Here is a 25,108-nt window from a genome sequence, read left to right on the forward strand (position 1 = left end):
TTATTTGCCACCTTCCATGTATGAATGGAGGCCAGTGCAGTTCTAGAGATAAATGCCAGTGCCCTCCTAATTACACTGGTAAACTTTGTCAGATCCCTGTGCAGACTGCCAGTGCTCCAAAACTGTACCATCACCCGCAGCAGGTGAACAAGGCTGTAGGATCACAAATTATTCACTCTACTCATACTTTACCACTGACGATGTCTGGACAGCAAGGTGTAAAAGGTAAATTTTTTCTTCATAGATATTTTTTCTTTTGGATTGGTATCCAACCAGTAACAATAGTGGTCTGTCTATATCGTTTGAATCTTGATATCACAACTTAAATCATGAGCTAACCAGAATGACTGGAAAGTATTTTCCTCAATGACTGAAATAAGAAATAACAGTGCTATTGAAAAGAGTTTATAAGTAAATTTGCTTTGCTTTGCTTTATGGTGGAATTTAATTCAGATTGCAGAGCCAAAGGATAATGCAGGGAGCTTTTTCCAGCAGTATAAACCTATTCAGAAAGAGAATGATTGTGGCTGAACAGAGCCCATAAATTCCAGTGTACTTAGATAGAAAGTTGCAGGTGATTCTGTGGTTACTAGTGGAGGGAAGAGACAATGCTTTTCAGCATAACAAAATTTAAACCTAATGTAAAACTAAAAATGCAATTTATGCTTATCTTTGTTATATCATTTGGTAGAGTCCTATAAGTTAATTTTGTAGTGAAGATAGGCCATGATATTCTTCTTTCCAGGTTACATACCAATATCATGGGAAAAAAAATGGTAAGGATTTCCTGCTCTTAATGGTGTGAAGACGGCAGACAATCACAAACAAGAAAATCTGTGATGTTAATCAAATTTCGCCTGATCAAAGGAAGTTCAGTCATCTTCAACTTTCTGTTTCCCTTAATAATAATTATTAACTTCCCGTAATAATTGTGAAGTGGCAAATTCTGATGACCTTGAAGAGAAGTGTTGAATTTTTTTCTTGGGTGTCCTATGACTCTAGGTAGCATTTTATCTGGTTGAGATCTTGTCCATATGGAAAGACCCCAGCAATTCAGTTTCACCACATGAATTAATGTGAAGTTTGTTTGTTTGCTCAAATTGCCAAATTCTTTTTTTTTTCCCTTGTGAGGAGGCTCAGTTGTTGGCAACTAGTTCCCAAATAACTTTGCTAAAAGGGACCAAACTATTTATATGTTTGTGATAAATATAATCTAATGTAGTAATTCTGTTTTCAGACAGAGACATAGCTGTGAAGGAAGTGTTGACACTGTCCTTTTGAGAACACAATGTTTTGTAAATGCTTTTAAGTATCTGCTCCATCTTTTCAATGGATTTGTTCTCTAGCGACTGCTACACACTCCGTTGGGAAACAGTTTTCACTGACATGTTAGAATATTAGTCCGTAAAGCTCCCCAGAACTTTTCTGACAATAAAAAATTGTTTTTCAGATTTAGAGTTGCTGTCTTAAAACACACAATAGGTTTCTCATTGCTAAAGAGTCTGATCTCTTGAATATTTTTTCCTGACCTCATCAGAACCATCAGCATTCATAAAGTCTTTTCTTTTCTTTCCATGCCCAAGTGAGGATATTGGATTGTGGAGAGGAGTGTTTCATTTCTTTCAAGGAAAGAGTAAAACAATTCATCCTGAAATGGCTGGCAGAATTCAAAATTAATCATCACATCTAGGCAGTGATCCAAGACCTAGAGAGGATTATGATGGTAATACTGCATGGGAGGAACCAGCCTAAATTTGATATTTTCAACATCTGAACATCGTTGCATGGATCGATAGATTAAAGCAGAACAATTTAATTTCTTTGAGGGCTAGTACGTTCTTTAGATTGATCAGCTGGAGAAATTAGTTGAAGGGATCCCTCTTCATATATAAAAATATACAATAGTAAGTTGGGGTGAATTCTGTTCTTTCCACAGCCAGACTGGGCTGTCTTGTCTTGCCCTGCAAAACCAGTCTAATCGCCTGAGAAGGGCCTTACTGCTTCTGCTTGTAACAGTGAATCTTTCCCTTTTGGGTTTGCTAGCAACAGAACTCATGTAGCATAGATACTGCTTGAAGATTGTTTTCTACTACAGAAAGAACAGTTCTTTGTTTCCAAAGAACAGTCTGGCCTCCTGGAGGCAAGGAGACAATTCAGCAGGTTCAGTAACCAGTATGTGTTGTAAAGAAAGTATGTCAAGTGGTATTTGTTGGTTCTTGGTGTTTGGAAGGGGTGTTACATCTCGTGGATTGGCTGTCCTTGAGTAGTCCCTGCAGTACTTGCTGATGTGGGAGATCCAGCCAGACACAGTAAATGTTAACTTTGTTATGCAGCTTGCAAACTATAAAAGTTTTGACACACTTCTACTCTACCTGCCCCTCCCCAAAATGATTTGAGTTACATGTTGAAAGAGCATTTTGTTTTTCAGTGAAAAGAGGCTTGGGGCTCGTAAACAGTTGTGTGCACATTACATTGACTGCAAGGTCTCAGTCTATATACCCTGGCTTAAAACTACAACTTTGTTTAAATATGGAAGTATCTGAAAAACATTTCCTCCCTCCTTATCTGCCAAATCCTGAATTTGAAGTTCAGTGAGGGGAGTGGTGGTTTTAGATGGTTGAGATGCTGGCAACTGTTGGAAGGGACTTGGCGGGTATATAAAGGTGAAAGGATGAAATCTGAAGCTGCTTCTGTGTTCCAGAGAAAGATGATGGATCTGAAAAAGAAAATAAAGCTTACTATATATCCAAAAATAACCCAGTAGAGTTTGGATCCTGGAACTTTGAGTGGGATTCTTATTACCCAGTATGACCACAAATATTAATGTCACACCAGCCAATCTGGACGTCCATGTTTATGTAGTAGTCTTTACAATCTTATAATGTCATTCTTTCCTGTAAGAAGAGGTTTTGTCTTCTTGCTTTGTTAACAAGTCACTATGCGTTCTTTCAGCCTTCCCTCTGACCCCCAAATCTGGACTTCATTTATATTTCAGTCACTTTAAGGCATTCTTTAAAAATCATAATGTCCAAAAAAGAAATCTCAGAGATGCCCAAGATATCTTTTTTTGGACATATTTTATTACCAATTTTTCTTACGTGTTTTTCCTTCAATTATTTTAGTGAAGTTCCCTCCTAACATAGTGAATATCCATGTGAAACATCCCCCTGAAGCCTCAGTTCAGATCCATCAAGTTTCAAGAATTGACAGCACATCAACAGGACAGAAAGCGAAAGTACCTCAGCCAGGACATCCACAGGTGTCTTACCAAGGTCTTCCATATCAGAAGACCCAGAAAGGACAAACTGCTTACACAAATCAACAACCCATTCCTCACATGTTTCCTGTTTCAGTTAAAACTCAGCTTGGGCGCTGCTTCCAGGAGACTATTGGGACACAGGTAAGAAATGTCTGCTAAGGCTTTTGAGACAGGTGCCTTTAAAACAATATTATAAAAGAATGAAAAAACTTCAGTCACTGGGAAAGGACATATTTGAAATGGTTTTCCAAAGTAAAATTATTTTGAGAATGTAAAATTTTTAAAAAATTACATTTTTCAGAACCTCCTTCTCCTTCAACTCGTATTTTTATTTGCTGCTGGTTTGGATCTCTGACATTGTGATTTTGGTTATTCTAGCCACCTCTCTGTCTATAAGCTATTTCTCCAAGTAAAAAACCATGACTCTCAGTCCTAGTTCCATCTCCCGTAATTTAACAACCAAGTTTACACCATCTTCCACAGCTTGTACTATCCTTTACTGTAATGAGTCTTTTTTCATGTGCATCTCAACAGCCAGTGTTTTTCAAGGAGTGACAGTTTTAACTGAAGTTCCTATTCAACAACTTCACGTGTTTTGCAGTCTTGTAGACTGATGTTTTGAATCTGTTGAAATGTGACCATTGAATGAGGTAGAAAAATCATGAAAGGTCACTTGAATGTTTGTCAGAGCATTAAAACCTTAGTTCAGTTTAAAATAATACGATCACATCAGGTTTTTACATATGACTATTCAAAATTGCATACCTTCTTTCAGCTCTTGAAAGCAATTTAAGAAGCAACAGAACGTTACAATTTTTTTTGCATATTTGCATATATATATATATATAATACACAGAGAGAAAAAAAAGCATGTGTGAAGAGACTGGAAAAAAATCAGTAAGAACCTGTTATTTATTGCTTATCACCTTGCTGAAATTTGACTTCTTTGGCAAGTGTTGAAGTGCATGGTCAAATGAAAGTTTATGGATTTTGCATGAGAAAATGAAGCACTATTTTGCTCATATATAAGAGAAGACAAAATTTCTTCCTCAGTCTTAGACTTAGCAGTGGGTGCTGCATCTTTTATCTCTTACCTGTTATGCTGGATAAATTTTCTGTTCTTTTTGCCGCATGTGTGGATGAGGTGTTTCAAAGCAGGTATCTAAAACTTGCAGTGTGCTATGCATGCCCCTCACCTTACAGTGGTTTTAAAACTAAAGCTTACTCATCACTCACCAGAAGTCAATAACACGCTCCTTCGCAGAGGAGAGAAAAGGGAAAATATGCTTGCATTGCCCTCATGCGTGACTTGGAATCCTAGTGAATCAGTGTTCAGTCTCCAATTTTTATAGTTTTTTTTTTAGTATTCCCTTGGAAAAAATGTGTCTTTGAAGTGCTTTCAAGAAAGAGTAGTGCATCCTCGTTTAGAATAATGCATGTTTTTTAAAAATTTCATTTATCCTTTTAGTGTCAGTCTTGGAGAAGAGATTAATAAGGATTTCAGAGGCCTTTTGGTATTTAATTTAATGGTTGAATTTAGAATTGGAGTTGTAGGGTGGCATTTTGTAAAGTGTTAATTTAAGACCTTGCCATAAATACAGATTTAAGTGGCTCATTCACCTTTCAGATTTGAACCTGAAATGTTAATATGTTTTTCCTGCAGTCAGGCAATGCATGTTATTTATTTGTATGTTGAATATACCTTAAACTGGGAAAGATGCTTTTTTTTTAAACTCTTAAATAGATCTTTTCTAAAATAATTTGGTTTTTTGTTTCTTGGATATTTGCTTTGCTAAATAGGAGGGTTCTCTTTATTTGCTCAGACAAGCTGCTAAACTGAGCTTTCCTTGTTAGTAGCAAAGCGTTACAAATCCTTTCTGGAGTTTATGCTGGATAATTTTGATATCCTTACTTTTTTCAACAATAATCAGTGTTTATACATTTTTTTGTAGGGAGGCTTGTATATTTGGCTGATGAAAGGGATTGTGTGTGGCCTCTTGTAGGTGAATCAACCAAGTTAATGAAGACTTTGCTGAACTTACTTTTGGTCCAGGCTAAAAGCACAGGATAGAAACAGTATCAAAATCTTTACTGTGGTTTTGTGTGTGTGTAACCTCTGCCATTCTATGTTTCTCGCTATCTCTTGTTCTCTCCATCTTCTTCCTTGAATTTCAGCTGGTCTTTCAATTGCAAGTCCTCATATTTTAAAGCTTTGTTGTTTTCACAACCTTCTGTGGAATATTTTTCTCAACTCTCAACACATTCTTCCTCACTCCACCTCAGTTAAATTCCTTTAATGTGTCTTATTCAAAAACAGTAGTCCTGTAGAAACAGTAGAATAGTTGCTGTTCTCAAATCCCAAGACAGCCAGGGCATATTTTCTGCAGTGTATTTCCAACAGAGTGTACACTGTTAAAGCTTGCAACTGGCGCCACCCTGAACTGAAGCTTGGAGGACATTATGGTACAAATATGGTACAGATAGTTGAAGGATCTGGTCATATTCTCAGGTTTCCAATCACTCCTAATTAAAAACACAGAAATTTTTCTAGACCTCCTATTTGCTTAGGTGTCTATAGTATCATAAGTGACTATAACCAAGGGCAGAAACCATGAGAAAAGAGTAGTAAAATATATGTGAAAAGATATAACTTGACAAGCTTAGAAGGATGAAAGGACAGGAGAACAGACAGAGAGGCTAGAGGAATGAAATTTCCTGGTTTAATTAGGATAGATAAAGATGTATGTTTTCATACATCATGATTTCATATGTACACATGTGTGTATGTGTTGCTTAATTGTGACTGTTTTCTGAAGTGTCCTCAGCATTGGGAAATAAAGTGGAAAAAGCAACTATAAAACGGGTATTAATAATTCAATTTTTGAAATGTAATATAGGAAGCAAATAGTATCATGGATGGTTCTGTTTTCTACTCACGTTGATTCACTTTTCCTGGCTGCCTGTCTTTTCTCTGAGTGGAACACTTAACGTCTCCCACAGAAGAAATAATTGCTAACGATGATTGCTCCTGGATAGCTTACTATGTTATGTGATAGCTGACTATGATATATCACATACTAAAGTTGTGGTTCATCAAATGCTTTCCTAGTACCAAAAAGATGTTTGCAGTTAAGCTGCAGGCCAGAATCTTAGTGCTGTCATAAAATTATAGGAAACAAACTTTTACCTAAACTTGTTCCTTGCTATATAGAAAATTATGTTGAGAAAAGAGAGACCTGAAGTTGGGAAACAGATACAATGGAAGCAGTAGGACAAAAATCCCACTGAAGATGAACAGTAGATTTGTGGAGAGCACTGTATGTGATGGTGGCTTCCAAAGCTGGAGACTGGGTATGGTGTCCTGCAAGGTCCTTTTCAGCCATGTAGTCCTGTGTTTATGAAATCCAAGGAGTCTGTCATTTTATACCACTGATTCTCTAAGTCCTGTTTAAAAAGCAAGCAAATAAAGAAGGTTTCTCTTCTTTAATTCTTTTTCCTCAGCTGCTTTTCATTTTAATTCTAATAAAAATGCCTTTATTACAACACAAAATATCTTGTTCTTTCCCAAAATACATCTACAGTGTCAGTGGTGCACCTAGTAAAGATTGTGTTGGTAATCTCGAGTCTCATTAGTTTTGCATGTGATTACTTTGCATTTAAATCTAGAAAAGAATGCAGATGCCTATGATCTGTGAAAATCCATATAAAAAGAACTGCGCACAGCTTTTTCCTCACCCCCTTAAGATCATTTTGAAGTGTCTACTAAATATATTCATGTGTTTTCCTATGGTTACTGCATTTCAGTATTTTGGCTAAAAAAGTCTTTTTTTCTCAAAATTGATTTATTTTTTCATTAACTGTAAAGAGGGAGGCTTTTTTTGCAAAGCAGCAAGAAATTGGAGACACTGATATTTTCAAAGTTCTCTGAAGCAGGCTTCTTCTGACTAGATTCACAAGTAATGCTGTTCTCTTCAGCAGATACTTTTGAGTATCAGTGTTTCCAAAGGAGACTTCTGGTGATCTCAGCATCTATAACTTAAAAACAAAACAAAACAAAAACACCCAAACAAAATAAAAAAGACTTATTATTGCAAAGAGAGGCAGAGAAGTTGCTTTCAAAACTGGCTAAGAAGCCATGTCTGCCCATGCTTTTTCATTCCTCGTCAGCATCCCTCAGCTGAGCTGGCGTAACTGCTGAGAGGAGCTGGGCTGCTCTCTAAAATGATCACCAAAAGAAGTTAAAAAATACTGGTTTCTGACTCCCCCTCTCTGTCCCTTTTTGTTGGGGTATTTGAAACTCAGGTCAGTTCCCAGGTGCAGCGTTTGGGGATACGTTCCACTCCTCACTTGTCAGTTGTTTGCTGAATGACGCTTTGTGCTTTCCTTGCAAAGTACTTTGAAAGGTGTTGCAGAAAAGATCCATACTTGTTACAACTCTGTGGAGAAGGATGCCTGAATTAGAGTTGTTCTGGCATTGTGAAGTGAAATTTGATGTGTTAAAATAACAATTTGGAAAATCACATTAAGGAAAAACAAAATATACCACCTGTAGCAGACAATAGAAGCGTATTTTGATAGATTTAAAAAAAATAAAAGTGGTCAATACTAGTAAAGAATTTCTTGAAAATCGTAAGGGCTGTCCATTTTTCAGTGATCAAAACACTCACGTATGTGTTCAGATGGGTTTCAAATGCTGCTTAGTTCTGATAAATAACAAGTATGTCTGATAAACAGATGTTAGTTGATCAGCATCTTTAGTGGGATAAATTTCTGTGGAAACAGTTTATTTAATACTGTGTTTCAATAATGTCTTTTACAGGAAACATTTGTTTTGGTTTGAGCATCACCCTTGTCTCTGCTCTCAGACTTGGTAGAATACAAAATAAGCCAAGTGATAGGTAGCAGCTGGAAGAAGTCAGAAATAGTCAACATAATTTCATGATAAAGATTCTGACTCCAAATCATTAAGCATTTACTTAACTTGATTCATACACAGATCATGTACTTGACTTTGAGAATATACATAAAGTTTTTAGGAACTGGGCTTAGACCACTGATGGGTTTTTCACAATGGGAAATATTAAACAGAGGAGTCACAGTTTTTGAGTTAGAAATCAGAGCAGCAAAGTCTGTTGATAGCTCTTAGTGCAGAACCTAATGCATCAATGCTACTGTGTGCAAAATGATTGTAGTGTATGTAGTCTGGAGGTGATGACTGTAGCAATATGCCAGTTAAAGCTGAACTTCAGATTTAACAAAACGTTTCCTGTGGAAGTAAATTTCACGAATTTTCATTTCTTTGACAGCTGTATGAAATGAACTTCGTTGTTTATATTCTTTAGACAAGAAAAGTGATACAGGTAAAATTCTGTGCTTCACGCTGGTACTTTTAGAGCACTTTAAAAAGATTTTTTCTTCAGAATAGTCTTAAAAATACCATCTCATAAAATAAAATAACTGTCTGGAATTCCTTGAAGCTCATGATTTGGCTTCTGAAGTTTTTAAACAAATAGACTGTAAGAAATCAGTGTGGATTCATTTCCAGGATTAATGCTTCATTCACAATAGATTTTTTGCAAGATCAATACCCTGAAATATCAGAAGAGTAAAGATGTATCGGATACCAAAACCGTCAAACATTGTTTTAATTACTCAAATAGAAGAAAGCTGGGTAATTTTTATTTGCCTGTGAAGAATGTTCTGCTTAAGCCAAAACAAATTCTTTACCAGTTCTTTTAAAAAGTCTGGAAGTATTTAAGTTTCTCTTCCCTGCATATGAGACAATGCCTGTTAGTGAGCCAGTGCTGCATGGGATAATACTCTTCATCTGTAACAACCTGTCATTCAGCTGGTCAGTAAACTAATTAAGTGTGGTTGTTAATTGTTTCAGTAATACGGTTTATTAAGTTTGAGGTTTCTTACTCTGTTTGTCACGCCTATAGGGAAAAAAGAAAGCAACAATCCAAGGTCTGTGCCTGTTGCATAGTTTACAGAAAGTTAAACAGTGTATCCATTCACTTCTGCTATTGTGGTATGTGAAATGCGGTCTTTTGAGCTGAATCCCAGAGTCATTAGCTATTAACTCAGGCAAAGCACCTATCGATTTCAATCATAATTAATCATGTGACACTCCTTTATTTATGCCTGTAATTGTGGTTTTTAACTAACAGCTTGTGACAAGGATTTTTAGTTTGGGTCACGCAGGAGTGGGAGTCCCAGGAAATGCTGAGGTCCCTCGGCCAGAATCCTCTACGGTTGCCCTGAGACTAATTGTCAGACTGGGCTCTCTACTGCACTTTACAGGGAGCTGAATAAATTCCTTCTACTGCCTTAGCAGAGGGATTTCAAGAATATAATCCTTCCTTTTCCCTGGTATTGGAAAACACATGGAACAGTGGTGGCAGTGCACAACTCAAGTACTGTTAGTGCTCCAAGGCTGTGGAGATGGGGCAGAGGCTGGAGTCTGGACAAATGAACAAAGAGGTGATGTGGCTTGGGGTGGCCTTTGTGCACCAGCACAGGGTCAGCCAGAATTTCAGTCTACCAGAGGGAATATTCAGTACTTCCTCCAGTTATATAAAATATTGGCATAGAAGCCCAGGCACGCATGGGGAAAAATATGTGGATTCGAAACAATACTTTCAGTGTCTGCGAGTGCCTTACCCAGGAAGAACTTTGTTTTATAGCACTACCATGTGTGCCTTATACTGCTGCTGCTGAGCCTCTTTCAGCACAGTTGAGCTCTTTTATACCAGTCCTTCATGACTTCTTTGCCTTCTGAACCAATAAGAATTATCTCCAAATCATAAGCTTGTGACAGAGGTATCATTCATGAAAGTCTGTTCTTTTTTCCAGAAGCCCTCAGGAATACAGGCTAGATTAGTTTAAAATGTGTGGTTGATGGATAGAAAAGTGTAAACCTAAGCTTAGGGAATGGCGGCATCTTCATGCATAGTTCAAGCTGTATGCTTGTGTTTAGCTTCCCTGCTTATTTTAGGCTCATACTTACATGTTGGAGTTGTGTTCAATGGTGAGGCAAACTAAAAATAGTTATGGATTCCCCCAAGTGACTTTTCCAGTCACTTGTGACTCAGAGACTGGAACCGACTATCTGAAGTACTAATGAGTTCTTTTCAGGAGTAGGAAGTGGGGGAAGACTTTTGAAGTGGATAGAAGTTACCTATAAGTTTTTTGAGACCTGTAGAAACAGAGCTTCAGTTCATTGGTGCTTAGGGTTTGTGAAAGAGAGGAGCATCTAAAGAAACTAGCTGGCTAGCAAACAGTTTGTGCAGTGCCATGAGTGTAGAAAGTATAGAAGCACTATTAGATGTACGAGAAATCTGGGGTTTTTAGCCATAGAAGAACTCTCTGTTTCTGCTTGGCTTAGGACTTTGTGGAGCAGTCATTTTTTCTGATGCACAGCTCCAAAACTACACAGATCTTACACCACTAGGAGCCCCATGTGGCAGTTGCTTTTCCTCACTGGCCAGTTTCTACAATGATCTGGATGTTAATCAAATTATCATTGATTCTTCAAGCTTTAATTCACCATAGAGGCAGTGGGAGCAACAGCTTTAATCATTGCCAGTTTTTACTGACAGGACTACAAACCACAGTTGCCAGATGACTCAGACTTTGGCATCCTTACTTTTGCGCATGGTTTTTATATGGAAATTTGAAAAAGTTATGACCACAGAGATCATGATTTTCAGTAGAGTGCAAATGCTGTAGCACCACACCTAAACTAAAAGTGGGCTTTAGTCCATATTCTTACTCCTCTTTTTTTTCCCTTTGTTTTATATGCTTTTAATTTACTACTGTTAAATGATACCTTTTCTATTCTGGGGAAAAGTAAAAAAAAAAGGACAGTTCTTGATGGGATGTTTGTTCTCATGTCAGTGGAGTCTTGCCATGACACACACGAGCTGCTAGGACCCGTCCTTGAGGCGTGTGACCTTGCAGAGGAGCACTGGGTGTTAGGTAATGTGCCTCGCTGCCCAAATGCTTCATTTCTGAGATCATAACGGGAGGTGCAGCACCAGCCTTGATTCTTCCCACTTTTCGGAGAGAGGAGAGTTGTAAAACTGAGGCACAAGGCAGGGAGAAGAGTTGAGTACAAATTGCTTTAGCTGAATTTCAGTAACAGCCACAGTATTTAACTTTAGTAAGTGGCTTCCCTGTCTTTGGAGAAGCAATCCCAGCTTTAGGAAATGAATTGAGCAGCTGTAATTAGGAAGTAAAACTGAGAGCTATGATTATAAAGTAAAATGGTCCTTCCTAGAGCACACTCAACTGGGATGCAGGTTGGGAAGCCAGTGTTGTGTGAAGATGTAACATAAATTCTCTAAGGTTTTAGGTCAGCTACTCAGGGGAGTCATTATGAGTACTCTCCAGTTTAAAGATTTTTGAGCTTCTGGGAGCTGCAGCAAGAGCTGTATATCACCTAGCTAGAGGCAGTTGAAAGAGCTAGTTCCAGTTTTGAAAAAAGCTGAGCTGCTGCAGCAGAGGGAGTTGGGCAGAATTCCCTGCTTGTGCATCCTGACAGCCTTTGTGAAGTGCCAGGCCGAGAGCTGCTTATGGAGACAGAGCTCAGCAGACTCTGACTGATCAGGAATCTCAAACTAACCCTGCTAGTGTAGGACAGCCTGAAAGGCACGTGTTCACCTAGTGTAAGCTCATTTGAAATGTGGGACTTGCCTAGATTACTGTTTTAACACAGCCAAATACCATCCAGGCCAGGACTGTTTTTCACCCCTCAGAACATGGGGAAAATTTGTCACAAGACACTCTGCAGATGATAGTGTGAAAATAGACTCCTAAAGTTGCACGATAACTGAGCAGTCTCTTTTAACCTGTTTGACCACTCAGTTCTTTAAGCTGTTCATGTGTCACCCTAAAATGAGGCTCAAAGTGCAAGTAGTGCTACCCGGTGCAGGAGTGATGTGCAGAGGCCCACTGTAACTTGGCTAAGTTGCCCTGGTACGAAAAGCTCTGTATGAATTATCTCAAATAATAAATTATCTCTGTCACGAGAGAGACTGGCTGTCACGGGGACAGAGGATGCTGCTAGCGGCTCACACGTCCCTTGACAGACAAGTGCTGAGCTGCTGCAGGTTACGCATTGTAATTTCATGTTTAAGCAGTGAACTGGTGCTGCTTTTAATTTCTTGCTGAGATATTTCAGGAGCGACCTGGGGAGTATCTGTGAAAAAGGGGTGGAGAAGATGGCTGGGATGATGCCTTGCCAGCTGTCCCTATGCAAAGAGAGGCCTCTGATGAGTCAGAGTCCTGAGCTGTGGGGTAGCCTGCTATCCTGTTAGTAGTCACACTGTGAAGCTGCACAGACTGATTAGGTACTTCAGAAACATCATTGCCTCATGGGTGTCAGTAAGATTAAGAGTACACGGGAAAAATTTTGGGAAGGTTAGAGGAAGCCTGTTCGTTCAGCACACATACCCACTGTGGATTGCCTGGGTTACCAGGAAAGAGAAAGCATCTGCAAGGCCACAGCCTGTGCCGTAGGATGAGCTGGCTTATCTTGAGCTGAAAGCTAAGCAGCAGTGAGCGTTTGGGCCAGAGGTTTGTATGCTGTCAGGAAGGAAAGTTAGATTAGGGAAGGTCTATTCTCTGCCTACTGAGGATTCACACTTCAGCACGTTTGAATTGTTTGCTGTGGTGCCTCTTTATGTCAGCGTTTGCCTTGAGAGTGTTACTGAGTGCAGCTGTTGTACACTTCTTTTGTGCTTTGTGCACTTCCATTTTGTACCTGATTGGCAGGTTTAGATGTATTTTTTAATGGCTGCATCTCAGATATAGATGTAAGCTTTCTTTACCGTGCAAAATGGAAGGAAACTGGAAAAGTCAAGAACATAATTAATACCTATTCATCTTCCAAAATTAGTATTCTTATTAATAAAAAGCTAAATATAAAGTAATATTAACTTCAGGAATTATTGCAAGATTAATATAAATATTTGCATGGGGAGAAAAACACTTGTTTGGAATAACACAGACATCACTAACTTCGGCTTCAGTCATCTGTGTTACCTTCTTCAGTATCTGGACAGCAGAATCTGTCATTATAGCTTGACAATATTCAGTCAGTGATCATAAACATTAAACATAAGTGATCAGGAAATTGAGGCTTTTTAATAGGAAAAGGTATAGAAATCATAGTCTAACTTTTTGTCTTTCTTTAAGAGAGTGATTAGAAAGGTATTTGACATAATTTATACCAAAAAAGTGGAAAAGCGTGTTGTTATGAGGCAAAATGTAGGGAATAGATGCCAATGGCAAGTTACTGCCTTGGAAATGTGCTCACTCATTCATATGATGCATTGTTCTCTTCTGTTTCTCTCTCTGTCTTTACAAGTTGACACAAGGGAAGATAATAATGTTGCCTGCTTTGCTCTTGCCTGTGTAGAGAGCCATTGCAATGCATGGGCACTATTTAGGTTCTGCCAAGAGCTGCAGTGAATCTTCAGTGTCCTAGCAAGAGGTCAACCTAGAGCGACTGGAAAAGAGCATTGTAGTAGAAGTGAGCATCATACAGTGTGACTAACCAGAGTATTCTTTACTTGACTATTCCAGTGTGGCAAAGCACTTCCTGGCCTTTCCAAGCAAGAAGACTGCTGTGGAACCGTGGGTACTTCCTGGGGCTTTAACAAATGCCAGAAGTGTCCCAAGAAGACATGTAAGTGCTGTTTTGTTGTTATTCTCTGGATCAGTTTATTGCTTTATTTCCCCTCAAGTATTTTTCCTTTTTGGAGGAAAAAAAAAAAGGCACCTAGTAGAAAGAATATGCTATGATTTGATGAGGGACAGGTTGAAGAAACTGGAATTCTCTTGCATACCAGTGGAGTTACAATATGCAGGAACTCGGTGAAGCCAGCAAAGTTAACATTGTTGGGTTTTTTTCCCCCCCTTACTCCTTATTTAAGTCAGTGATGCACTGATGCCTTTTCTCAACAGGAAGGATAATGACATTGAATCATCTTGCCTCTTCCAGCTGGCTTTTTTTTCTTTATAGTTTCCACAGAAATGTTAAATTATGGAGGCGCCAGTTACTGCTTGGAGAGAATGCAGTGACCTCTTGGGACTCCGGATGAACTTTCAAGTTTGGAGCCGAAGTTTTCCGGGCTCCAAATTGTCAGTTACATTTTTTCACTCTGCTTTTGAAGTTTTCCTCAACAATTAGCCAATGACAAAGACTTTCCTCACTGTTTTGTTATGACTTGACATCCTATTATAATGAGAAGGAAATTTCAAATTAATTGCATAATAGGTGAAGCTAGTCTCTTCGGCTTTTTGGGCATTACATTATTGTTGCACAGGATTAGTAATACTTCTTTGTCATGTCATCACTAAATAAAAGATGAGAAAAGATAATGTAATCTCTGTTTTGCAGAAGGAGTAGACCTGCATTTAGTGCGCTAAAAAAAGAGCAGGGAGTTGCAGTCCTTCTTATCTGGGCCTTCTAGGCCCCTGTTATTTGTACAAATAACAACACTGGAACCATGTTCGGTGTTTGATGTTTTTTGGAAGGATATTTTTGTCCATGACACTTACTGTGGATGTAAATACAATTCCAACAGAAAACCTGCTGTTACTCCTACTTCTCTGACTCCTCCTTCCACAGGAGGGACTGTTACAAATTTATGCTGACTCAGTCTGATCTAGTTTATTAAGCATTTAAAATTTGTGTTTTGAAGTATGTTTATTTTCTGATGTGCTTCCAAAAGAGAGCCTCCTTGGAGTATTTGAGGGCCATAGTTAATAAAAGACTTGAGTATCTAAATTTTTTTTCCGGTAGCACATAAATACAATTTCTGACAGAGGCATGCGTTCTGTATTGGTGTGTGAATTATGAAATGTGTCCACATTTTATGGCTTTCCCCAGAGAAGTGGCAGTTTAACTGCAACTGAAAGTCTGGTTCATGAGAAGCATGTGGGCATGAGGAATGTAGCTTAGTGGATGTAGGTGAGCCATGAGAAAAGTTACAAAAGCCTGAAATGGGCTTCAACCAAAAACTCATTGAAACTACTAATACAAACTTTTGGTGCCTGGTTCGAAGGTAAGCCCATTTGCTCATTCTTCATAGCTCAGGTAAAACAGCGGTTGTCTCAGCCTGGAATCCACAAAGGACAACAGGTTCATTAGGCAGCTGCTTAACGTCAACATATTCAGCATGATGTTAAGAGCAAGCAAACAGGGAAGCACTGGGGCAAACCACGTCCAAAATCCTGGTCCCCTGGTGCTTCTCAGGTGAGTACAGAGAAGTGCCTGAACTCATCCTAAAACCTTTCTTGAGGGGAAGTCCACCACCACTGAGTAAGAATATTTTTTTTTAAATGCTAATGAGATGAGCGCTGCCCTTTTATTATAAAAGCTAAATGATTAGCACACTTGCTCAAGATGGGACAATCCAGAGTTCCTCTATCTGCCAGAAGAATTTCTAATCTGCATTTTATACTTATGAGATGATGCCCTAACCTGTAAAATGTAGAAACAATTCTTGGAACAGGACTGGAACCCAGTCTCTTTCCCAGTGTCCTCAATGACTTATGGTATGAGTCATGCTTACTCCTGCTTTCTGGCTCAATTTGGAATTGTTTTTTTGAGCGTAACTGAATGATTTCAAGAGGAGACAGAGAATGTTGCCACTTGGAATAAACCTGTCCTTGTGATTAAAGCATTCCTGGAAAGTAAGAGTTTGTGTCTCCTAGACATAATGGGATACATTTCTCATCTTTCTAGGTGGGAGCTCTCATTATACATTATTGTTTTAAGAAGGGAGGAGGAGATGGGTGCTCTGTCTGTTTTCTCCAGATTAAAATGTAGTGTCATCTACCATTACGTTATATGAAGAGTAGTATTATATTCAGTAGCTGTATGCTTCAAGAATACTCACTGAATCTGTCAGGAAGCTTTGGTAGAGGTATATGTATTTTCTTAGTCTAGCTTTGATTTAGGAATGAGTTAAGCATGATGCTATTCAATCATGCCATGACTTATGGCAATTCTGCATGAGTGCAAATGGTGAATTCTCAGATTCCTAAGGTGTCGCAGGAGTTGATGTGATCTTACAGCACCTTAGAATTTTATAGATGTTCTGTCTGAACTTAGGCAAAACTCGAACTTTCAGATCTCTTTTGGATCTGGCCCTGTGTCCTTTGGGCAAAAGTGTCAAATTAAGCCTCATGTCAGCATTGAAGTGTTATGCTTCTGTAGAGCCAACAATTTCCAAGGATAAATGTAAATTTATTATAAGATGAAATGGAAGTGTGGAGTGATTACTTAAGGATTTGTATTTCATCAAGTGTTTTTTTTTACGATAAGAATGTTTCAGTGGTAAAAAGAGTATACGTATATACACATATTTTTATATATGTGATATTGAAGGGAAATACTTGGGAGTCAAGTAAACTATTAGTAAGTTATCAGTTAAATTATGTCCATGGTAGTGTCTCAGCAGGCAAAGTTAGTCCTGCATTAGTCCCATGTAATTCTGATCTGTTCTGATACTACCCTTTTTATTGTACACTTCTTAGAAGCTAACAGATTTCCTTTTGTTTTTATGGTTTTATGCTTCATAAACTTCATTTAAGATTGACCTGGTTTTATGATAATAATACGTAATCACGTTGCATTTATTGTGATATTCTGCAAAATCCACTTCAGCAAAATATTAAGCATATACTTTGGTCTCATTAGCAGGTACTTTTCTTCTCTCTTCAGTAAACTACTTCAGGGTGTACTTAAGTTTGTGTGTCTTGTTTCTGTGGACTTAAATAGGGGTTTGTCGCTTTGTAAAGACCTACTTGCTTATTTTGGGTAATAGCCACTACTCAGTCAGGGCTTCTGTCTTGTTGCAAAGTCAAGTTCCTTGGCCTGAGACAGCTCCCATATCTGCGAGTTTATGAGTTATTCAGTATTACTGAAAAACAAAAGAAGAATTTTTGGAACAGATCTTCATTTTTGAGGGCTTCTACAGAAGATGACGTTTAAGACAAAGTGCATTTCTGTGTTACATGGGGAATGCTATGATTGTTCAGGCTTCTTGCAAACAGTTAATAATTACAAACAGGTTGTCTGAGTGAGTAAAGGGTAAGTAATGTAGGACTCCGTCCAGCTCCCACATGGATCACTGGCTATTGCTGAGCCATTGCTCCTTACTCTACTGCGACCTGCTTACGTTGCTGCTCTTTGGAGAAGGCAGAAAACAGCTGCTAGTAAACTGCTGCTTCCTGCTCAGTGTGGGAGGAGGAGGAGGGAGGGAGAGGTTAAAATCTGACCTCACTCCACCACTGCACTTCACAGAGCAGCTGAGTCACCCTGGAAGGGAAAATGCATTGCAGCACTGGAAAAGGCCTGGCATGGCTTGTGGGCTGGTCTCCATCTACAGCTGCAAGAGCTCTGTTCTTCCGCCGTTTTCTTCTGCCAGGCGGTACTGGAGGGTACCGTTCCTGTCCACAGAAAATTAGGCTTGCTTGGTTTTAGAGTGAATTGAGTCAGGTCTGTAATGGCAAACACAGATAAGTTAGGACATAATCAGTGCAATTATGGATCTGACTGTGCCAACAGGAGTATTAGGAGCCTCATTGATGTTTCTGGGGACCAGGGATAGGCTAATTCATTGTGCTTTTGAAAATCTCACCTTAATTTTCAACTGGTTTTAATATTAACATTATGAAAAGATTGGGGTTGCCTTGAAAAGAAATATGTAGCTACTGCTTTATAGTGGGAGACAACACTTTCATTTCATTTTGTGTGAAAATGTTTGTAGTCAATGTAAAGATGGAAAAGTGTGCATTCAAAACTTAGAAGTTTGTTGCTGTATTTTAACCCATACTATCTTTGTGTTTAACCATTTTTTCACTTTAACGATTCTCTAAGGAGAATCTTAATGTTCTAATTAAGCAATTATTTTAAACAATTTGCAATAAAACACACACTGTTAAAGATCATCACTTAAATTTTTCCAAATAATAAAGCTTGAAAGCTAATGAAAATATTTCTTTTTATTTTCTTTTTTTCCCACTCTTATAGTCAACCAGTTATCAGTTTTAAAATAAGTTGCAGAGATAAATGTGCAATTCAGGCATCATCTGTGAGGTGACACCAATGGAAAATATCTCACTCAGTTATTCTGTCTTATTTGATAGTTTATATACAGCAAATGTGGAAAGTAATGTGTTTGATTATTTTTTTTTACCCGCTGAACATCTAGAACACTTTTAAAGGAAAACAGAAGACCTGAGCAAATGTAAGGTATCTCTGTTGTAGCATTCAAATTATTAAACATTCTCCTGACTCTTATTAAAGGCACTTGTGTGATCATAGTGCCAAAAGTTCAGTCCTATATGTTTAATAAAGTACTGGGCTTTGCCAAGAGGTTAGCTTTTAGTGCATAACCATACAAAGAAGTTACTGCTTTCATTTACAATGTTGTAACAGTTTAAGAATCAATAAACAGTTTTCTGTAGTCTCAAAGGCAACCTTAAGTGGAGGAAAGAAACAATAAATAGAAATAAAAAGCTAGTTAACTGAACATTTTCTGTTTTGGCAAAACTGAATTCAGTCTGTGTTTTGCAGTGTTGTTATACCCTTGACAGTTTACTCTGATCAGCCAATAAGTGATGCAGTCTTCTAAAATTCAGCAACTTTGTTAACTAAATCACATATATGCCTTTTTCTTCTGTTTGCCTTGTTTTAAAAGTTTATTTGCTTATATTTCCTCTGTATTTCAAATATATTTTTCTTATTTGGTGTGGCAGGAGAAAAGGTACCCAACAATTTTGCTTAGCACTGAAGATACTTCTGCTTTCTAAAGCTGCTTTCAGTTCTAAAACCATTGAGTTTCCATCATGAATCTTCAACTGTATCTTTTCCCAACATCATATTTGTAGCTGGTTTGGGAAAGTAATTATTTGAATGCTTGAGATCAACTAGGATGAAAGATATGTCCTGATTTCAAATATTTTTTTTTTGGTGGGACGGAGTGGAGAGGGGTGGAATATAAATTTTACTGGGTAACTGAAGACTTAAGTGCTGTACATGTGGAAAGAGGTGGAATTAAGATCACCTGTACAACCTTTAATTTCTTGACCATTATGCTTAACCATGAATCATAACTTATAATGATTTCTTAATAGTATCATAATAATTTGGCTGTCAGGGTCTCTAAATAAGCATATAAATCAGCAGTATTTAACGGATGTAATTTTTTTCTTCAGCTTACCATGGATACAGTCCTATGATGGAATGCCCACAAGGCTACAAGAGGATCAATGCTACATTTTGTCAAGGTACAATAGTGCCCACAATTGTTTACGCTTATTTTGAGTACCAGTTTTCTGTGACAAATTCTTTGATATTTATGATTTAGATGAGTGGATCCAGTCCACTGCTTATTTTTTTGGAAAAAAATGTTGAGACTCCTTTTAACTCTTTTCAAATATTCACAATTCCGTAGAGGGTTTCTTTTGCTATGGGGCAAAAAACTTGAAAAACTTTTACTTATGCTTTCATTTTCTTTGGTAGTGTTTAAAGATGGCTTCATAAGGATTCGTTTACTTTGTTTTTCAGTAGAAATACATTGTTCTGTCAGTTCTTTTGCTTAACCTGCTGTGAATCTGCAGTTAAGTCAGATGAAACTAGCAATAAGGAATAATTCCTATAATCGTGGAAGTATAGAGTAATTGGAGAACAGTTCTTTTGGATAGAAGAGGTTAGACACAGCAGTACTGAGAACAGCCAGATAATGTTACTGGCAAGTGGAAATGCACACCTGGCTGCCATGTAAAGTGATGACCCAAGTACTTCAAGAATGTGCATAGTGCAGGTGAGGATGTATGGAGTTAGATGCTGTGTAAGTTGTGTTACTCCAAGACTATGCCCTGTGTCTCCTAGCTGTAAGCATAGAAGTTATCAAAACACACAGGGCTGTGGGATCTGTGTGATCATGCAGCTCCACAGATAGGCTTGGAGGATTTAGGTTCTGGCCTACAGCATCTCTATCTGACAAAGCTGAACAGATGACCATAGACATACGCTCATTCTTTCTGTGTGTCTTGGAGTATTGATCTAAGATGCCAGATGAGGATGTAGAAAAAAGCTTAGGTTTTTTGTCTGACTTGTCTGGCACAGCTCAAATAAACAAGAGAAAGGAGCTCTGAGAAGATATGAGCAATCCTGCAATGGTACTCTGGAGAGAGGTGTGGAAAGGAAGGGAAGAATGAGTTCAGTTGAGGCTGACACTGACCTGTGGTTGAGTGTGTTAGTCATTGTTGACATTGCAAGGGTGAAAGAGGTCCCAGCAAATAGCAGTGGTGGTGGAGAGAAGGAGAAAATGAAAGAGTAATTGATGTTAAAGGATATATGTAGGCACTTTGGAGATAAAGTTAATTTTATTTAACTGAAAACTCTCAGCACATTGATGAAGGTATGTGCAGCAGCCAGCCTTATAAAGAAATTATTTTACCAACCAAAAAAATACAGTTTTTAGAGCACTAAACACAGACATTCTGCTGCTTCCACTGCTGAGGGAGATATGAACTGCTTTCTGAAAGTATAGGCACTTGAGCCTGTCTGCTGCTCAGTTTTCTACCTAGTTCTCTCTACCAGCTTTCAGGGTAGGGGCATTTGGAGGACTGTGAGAGAAAAAAAAATTGGGTTGGGTCAAAATAGTAAAATACTAAATGGAGGAGAGCTGCTAATTGCATCTAGAGAGCTTGTTCCCTGATCTGCAGTGAATGACTCTCTTAATAAATAAAAGGGATGGGGTGATGTTGATGGCAACTTACTGATGAGCACTGTGAAGTGAAAAGGTGAAGGAGATGAGTGAAAAGCATAGATGGGCCACCTTTTCATGCCTCAAATTAAACATGCAGGTGATGCATATATTTTAGCAAGATGTTTCCAACCATTTCGAAAGAGATTCTCTCATTCTCTGTATTGCTTACAAGGCTTTTCAGAGTCTGTAAAAGAGAGGATTTCTAACTTTGAGCACAGAAAGTGTCTGGAGGATGCCATGATGCATCAGTACCATCATGCATCCTTCTGAATATAATCCAGGAGAGACAGGAGCTTTTGATATCTGTAGTAATTGTGTGCAAACCCCACTGTATACACAACAGATTCCTAGACTGCAGCAACCCAGCAGGCATTTAAAGGCAAGTAGGGCATTCAGTTTGTTACAAGAGGTTATACCTAGGTGCTGGATAACCTTATTTCATGGAAACTAAGATTCTTAATTTTGGGGGCTTACAGATAGTTAAAAGATGGTCTGATGCGTGTGAAGGTTGATGGAAATAGGCCAGGAAGTTGTTGTGACAGGCTGGTAGAGAGGGAGAACTCGTGTCTCTGGATTGGAGCATAAGAGGGAGCTAAGTCTTGCTGTGGTATTGTGCAGAAATGGACCCGTACCTTGTAGGTTTGTCATTGTTTGTTGAACTGGGTTTTGAGAGTTTTTACCCTGGCACATTTTTGTACTATGTAACTAATACTGTAAGAAATATGAAACTTTAGTTTGTTTTATTACTGCTAACACTATCCCAGAGGAGAGTGAGCTGTCGACTCTAAATATAACTTGTAGTTGATACAACGAAACTTATAACTTAGAGAATCAGACAACAGGAGTTGGGTTATCCCACCAGGATGTAGATTGAGCCAGGATGAAATTTAGTCCTATTTGAAGTAAGTAACAAGATTATACTTTTCTTTCAGAGGGTCAGGATTTTGACCTCTGAACAGTCACCAGGAAAGCTAGCTTCATACATGAAAGCTGCTAGCAGTGTGCATTGTGGTCCTGAATTGGTCAGTAGCATGTGCTTCTCGATGGGTCAGACAAAAGCATCCTGTTTGTGTTTATCTGAAGCAGACATGCATTTCTAGAGAGAAGAGGACAGGGCTAATGAGGAAACAGCTGTCTCTATCACAAACACAGAGCAAATCAGCAGCAATAGCTGTGAAAACTGTTTAAGCTGCTGGCAGGAGAGTATTCGTGTTCTTGTATTAATCCTTACAATTAAATTGGAAAGGAGTGGCACAGCATGTCCATATGCAAGTATACGTTTTAATCAGATTATTTGTTGCTGAAAGGGTGTGCATGCTGTGTCCATGCTCAGAAAGGGCCAGCACTGCCAGACCATATAGTAATGGGAATAGATTTCTGAATCCCTGCCTGCACCTAAAAAAGATTGCTGCTTTCACCAAGATATCGTCCAACTTTCATTGCCTTTGAAAACCAGGCCTAAAAGCCTAATTAACCTTTTGTTCTACATTGTTTTTGCAGTCAAAAGGCCCCTTAGTTTACAAAGCCTATGTAGTATTAATGTGATTAATAACTGGGTCCTGATTTTTTTCTTTTCAAGTGAGTGAACTACTGTAATGAAACATTCTTCTCTCTAATGTGTATGTAGGACAACAAAGGACCATCTGTGGGTATGCTAATTTGAACAGTTTAGCGTAATTGATATCAAGAAAGCTTTTTTTCCTCTCAGTAATTATCTTTTCAAGGGAATGATTTATTACATGTACACACATGGGTGCCCTAAGGCTGCCATTAAAGCCAAAATACAGCTTATCAGAGTCACAACTTCCTTGTCAGAATCCACAAACAATGCTAATTTCTGGTTCCCTATTTAGAATTATACTTACTATTTCCTTCTTCTGCTAATGGTTTTCTTGGAAAACCAAAATAGAATGTTGAAAACAACTGGTGAAAAGGTTGGATTCATTTTTCAGGAAACTAACATATTGAAAACCTTATCTTTAAGACCTGGAAAAATACCTAAACACCTGTTTTTCAGTGAAGTAAAAAAGTTGTGCATGTAAGTTCCTGAGAAGTCCCATATGCTTAAAATTAAATGTATATGAGCTTGCAGAAACTAGTACTTTATGTTAGTGGATCAAATTCTGTAATCATCTAGTCTGGGGACTTCAAGCTTTTCTCCCTTAGCTTCATCATGATTTAAAATAAATTTTGAAGGTATATTCTACCCTCCGACATTTGTCCCTAAAATACAGTAATGAATATGTTTTCTCTGGTTTTTATAAATATTTTTATTAATTTTAAGTAATAAAGGAACTTAGCTTCATAAGAAATGCTATTTAATGTTACTTAGCTACTAAGTTAACAGTGTTCTTGCAAATAAGTTCTTTTATGATGATCATGCTGAGAAATAAATGTGTCTGCAGAAACAGGGCTGGGTCACTGTTAGGACATTCATTATGTGTTTGAAAAGCACGGCTCTGCAAACTTGTGTTCCAGTAAATTCCGTGCAGAAGCACAAAACACAAGTTGGATTGCCTTCTCCTGCTGCTACTCAGTTAGCTCACAGAAATCAGTGGGTCATTTCCTAGAATAAGCAACTGCTCTTTCTGTAATTTAAAAAATATATTGGAATAGTTTCATGAGCAACCAACCCTTGTTTGTTTCTTTTATGCGTTGTTGTTCTCACTTATCAGGTTATTATTGAAACGGCCAACTCTAATGGAGGCAGTAACATGGTAGTTGACAATCCAGCTATAGTAGAAAAAGTTGGAACAGTATTCTCAGTGGTGTTAGCAGGTAAAGTTGTAATTGATTTTCATAAAGAGAATAAAGAATGATGCCTGCATATTGAGCCAGTCTGGAGATCATTCTGCCAGGTGACACTCCCAGTGCAGCCTAGCATACATCTACCAGAATGAGTCACGTTTTCACTAATGAAACATAAATTATGTATTCCAGTCTCAATTTGCAACATGAGATATTGTGAATATTAAAGCATTTACTGCACGAAAACATCTGTCAAGGCAGATATCACTAAATAACATTCATGACTGACCACTAGGTCTTTTCTAATTAAGAAGTTGCCCATACTTCGTTAAATTCTAATTAGTGTGTAGTTGATCTAGAAAGCTTACTTTGCTTAAATGAAGCGAAGTGTCTTAAGTGTGTGCAGTTCCTATTGAAAGGTGAGTTGCTCGCTTTGCATCAAAAGGAGATGAACATTTTCCGTTCAGTTTTATTATTTAGTCATTTAAACAAATTCAGTCAGTTATTTAAAAGCATAGCACCAGGCAGCTGTATCAGAGGGAATGAGAAGGGCTGCAGTACTTTCTAGCTGCAAGTTTATTCTGAGTACTTTGGTGCAGCTACTAGGGCTATGGTGGTCTGACCAGGCTTTCTCCTTGTACAAGTTCTCTTTCTTTGTCTGGTTTTCCCAAGAACCTTCTGGATATCATGACTGTACTAGCTGGAGGATGTTGCATATTTAGTTTTTATTCCTTGTCATCTGTGTCATGTGTTGTCTTAAAAAATTGAAGTTATAAGTTGTTTTTTTCTGTTTATGCATGTAATATGACTTTGAAAATCTGAATTTTTTATTGTCTTTTGAGACAGGATTATTCATATCAAAAACCACAGAATCACAGAACGTTAGGGATTGGAAGGGACCTCAAAAGATCATCTAGTCCAATCCCCCTGCCGGAGCAGGAACACCTAGATGAGGTTACACAGGAAGGCGTCCAGGCGGGTTTTGAATGTCTCCAGAGAAGGAGACTCCACAACCTCTCTGGGCAGCCTGTTCCAGTGCTCTGTAACCCTCACTGAGAAGTTTCTTTTCAAATTGAAGTGGAACCTCCTGTGTTCCAGTTTGTCCCCGTTACCCCTTGTCTTATCGTTGTTTGTCACCGAGAAGAGCCTGGCTCCATCCTCGTGACACTCACCCTTTAAATATTTATAAACATGAATGAGGTCTCCCCTCAGTCTCCTCTTCTGCAAACTAAAGAGACCCAGCTCCCTCAGCTTTTCCGCATAAGGGAGATGCATCACTCCCTTAATCATCTTTGTATCCCTACGC

General features: G+C 38.3%; 1 protein-coding gene across 1 annotated transcript; it reads left to right on the forward strand.

The window, feature by feature from the left end:
• LOC104536685 (latent-transforming growth factor beta-binding protein 1-like) lies at positions 1-23,832 on the forward strand (the record flags this gene model as incomplete). Its single annotated transcript, XM_010179381.1, has 6 exons — positions 1-225; positions 3,123-3,400; positions 13,850-13,952; positions 19,496-19,567; positions 21,673-21,767; positions 23,730-23,832. Coding segments are annotated over 6 exons (876 nt in total), but the record flags the coding sequence as incomplete, so codon positions are not given.
• Between the last annotated feature and the right edge of the window lie 1,276 nt (positions 23,833-25,108).

Source organism: Mesitornis unicolor, unplaced genomic scaffold (genome assembly GCF_000695765.1).
Source record: "Mesitornis unicolor isolate BGI_N332 unplaced genomic scaffold, ASM69576v1 scaffold49422, whole genome shotgun sequence".
Lineage (NCBI taxonomy): Eukaryota > Metazoa > Chordata > Aves > Mesitornithiformes > Mesitornithidae > Mesitornis > Mesitornis unicolor.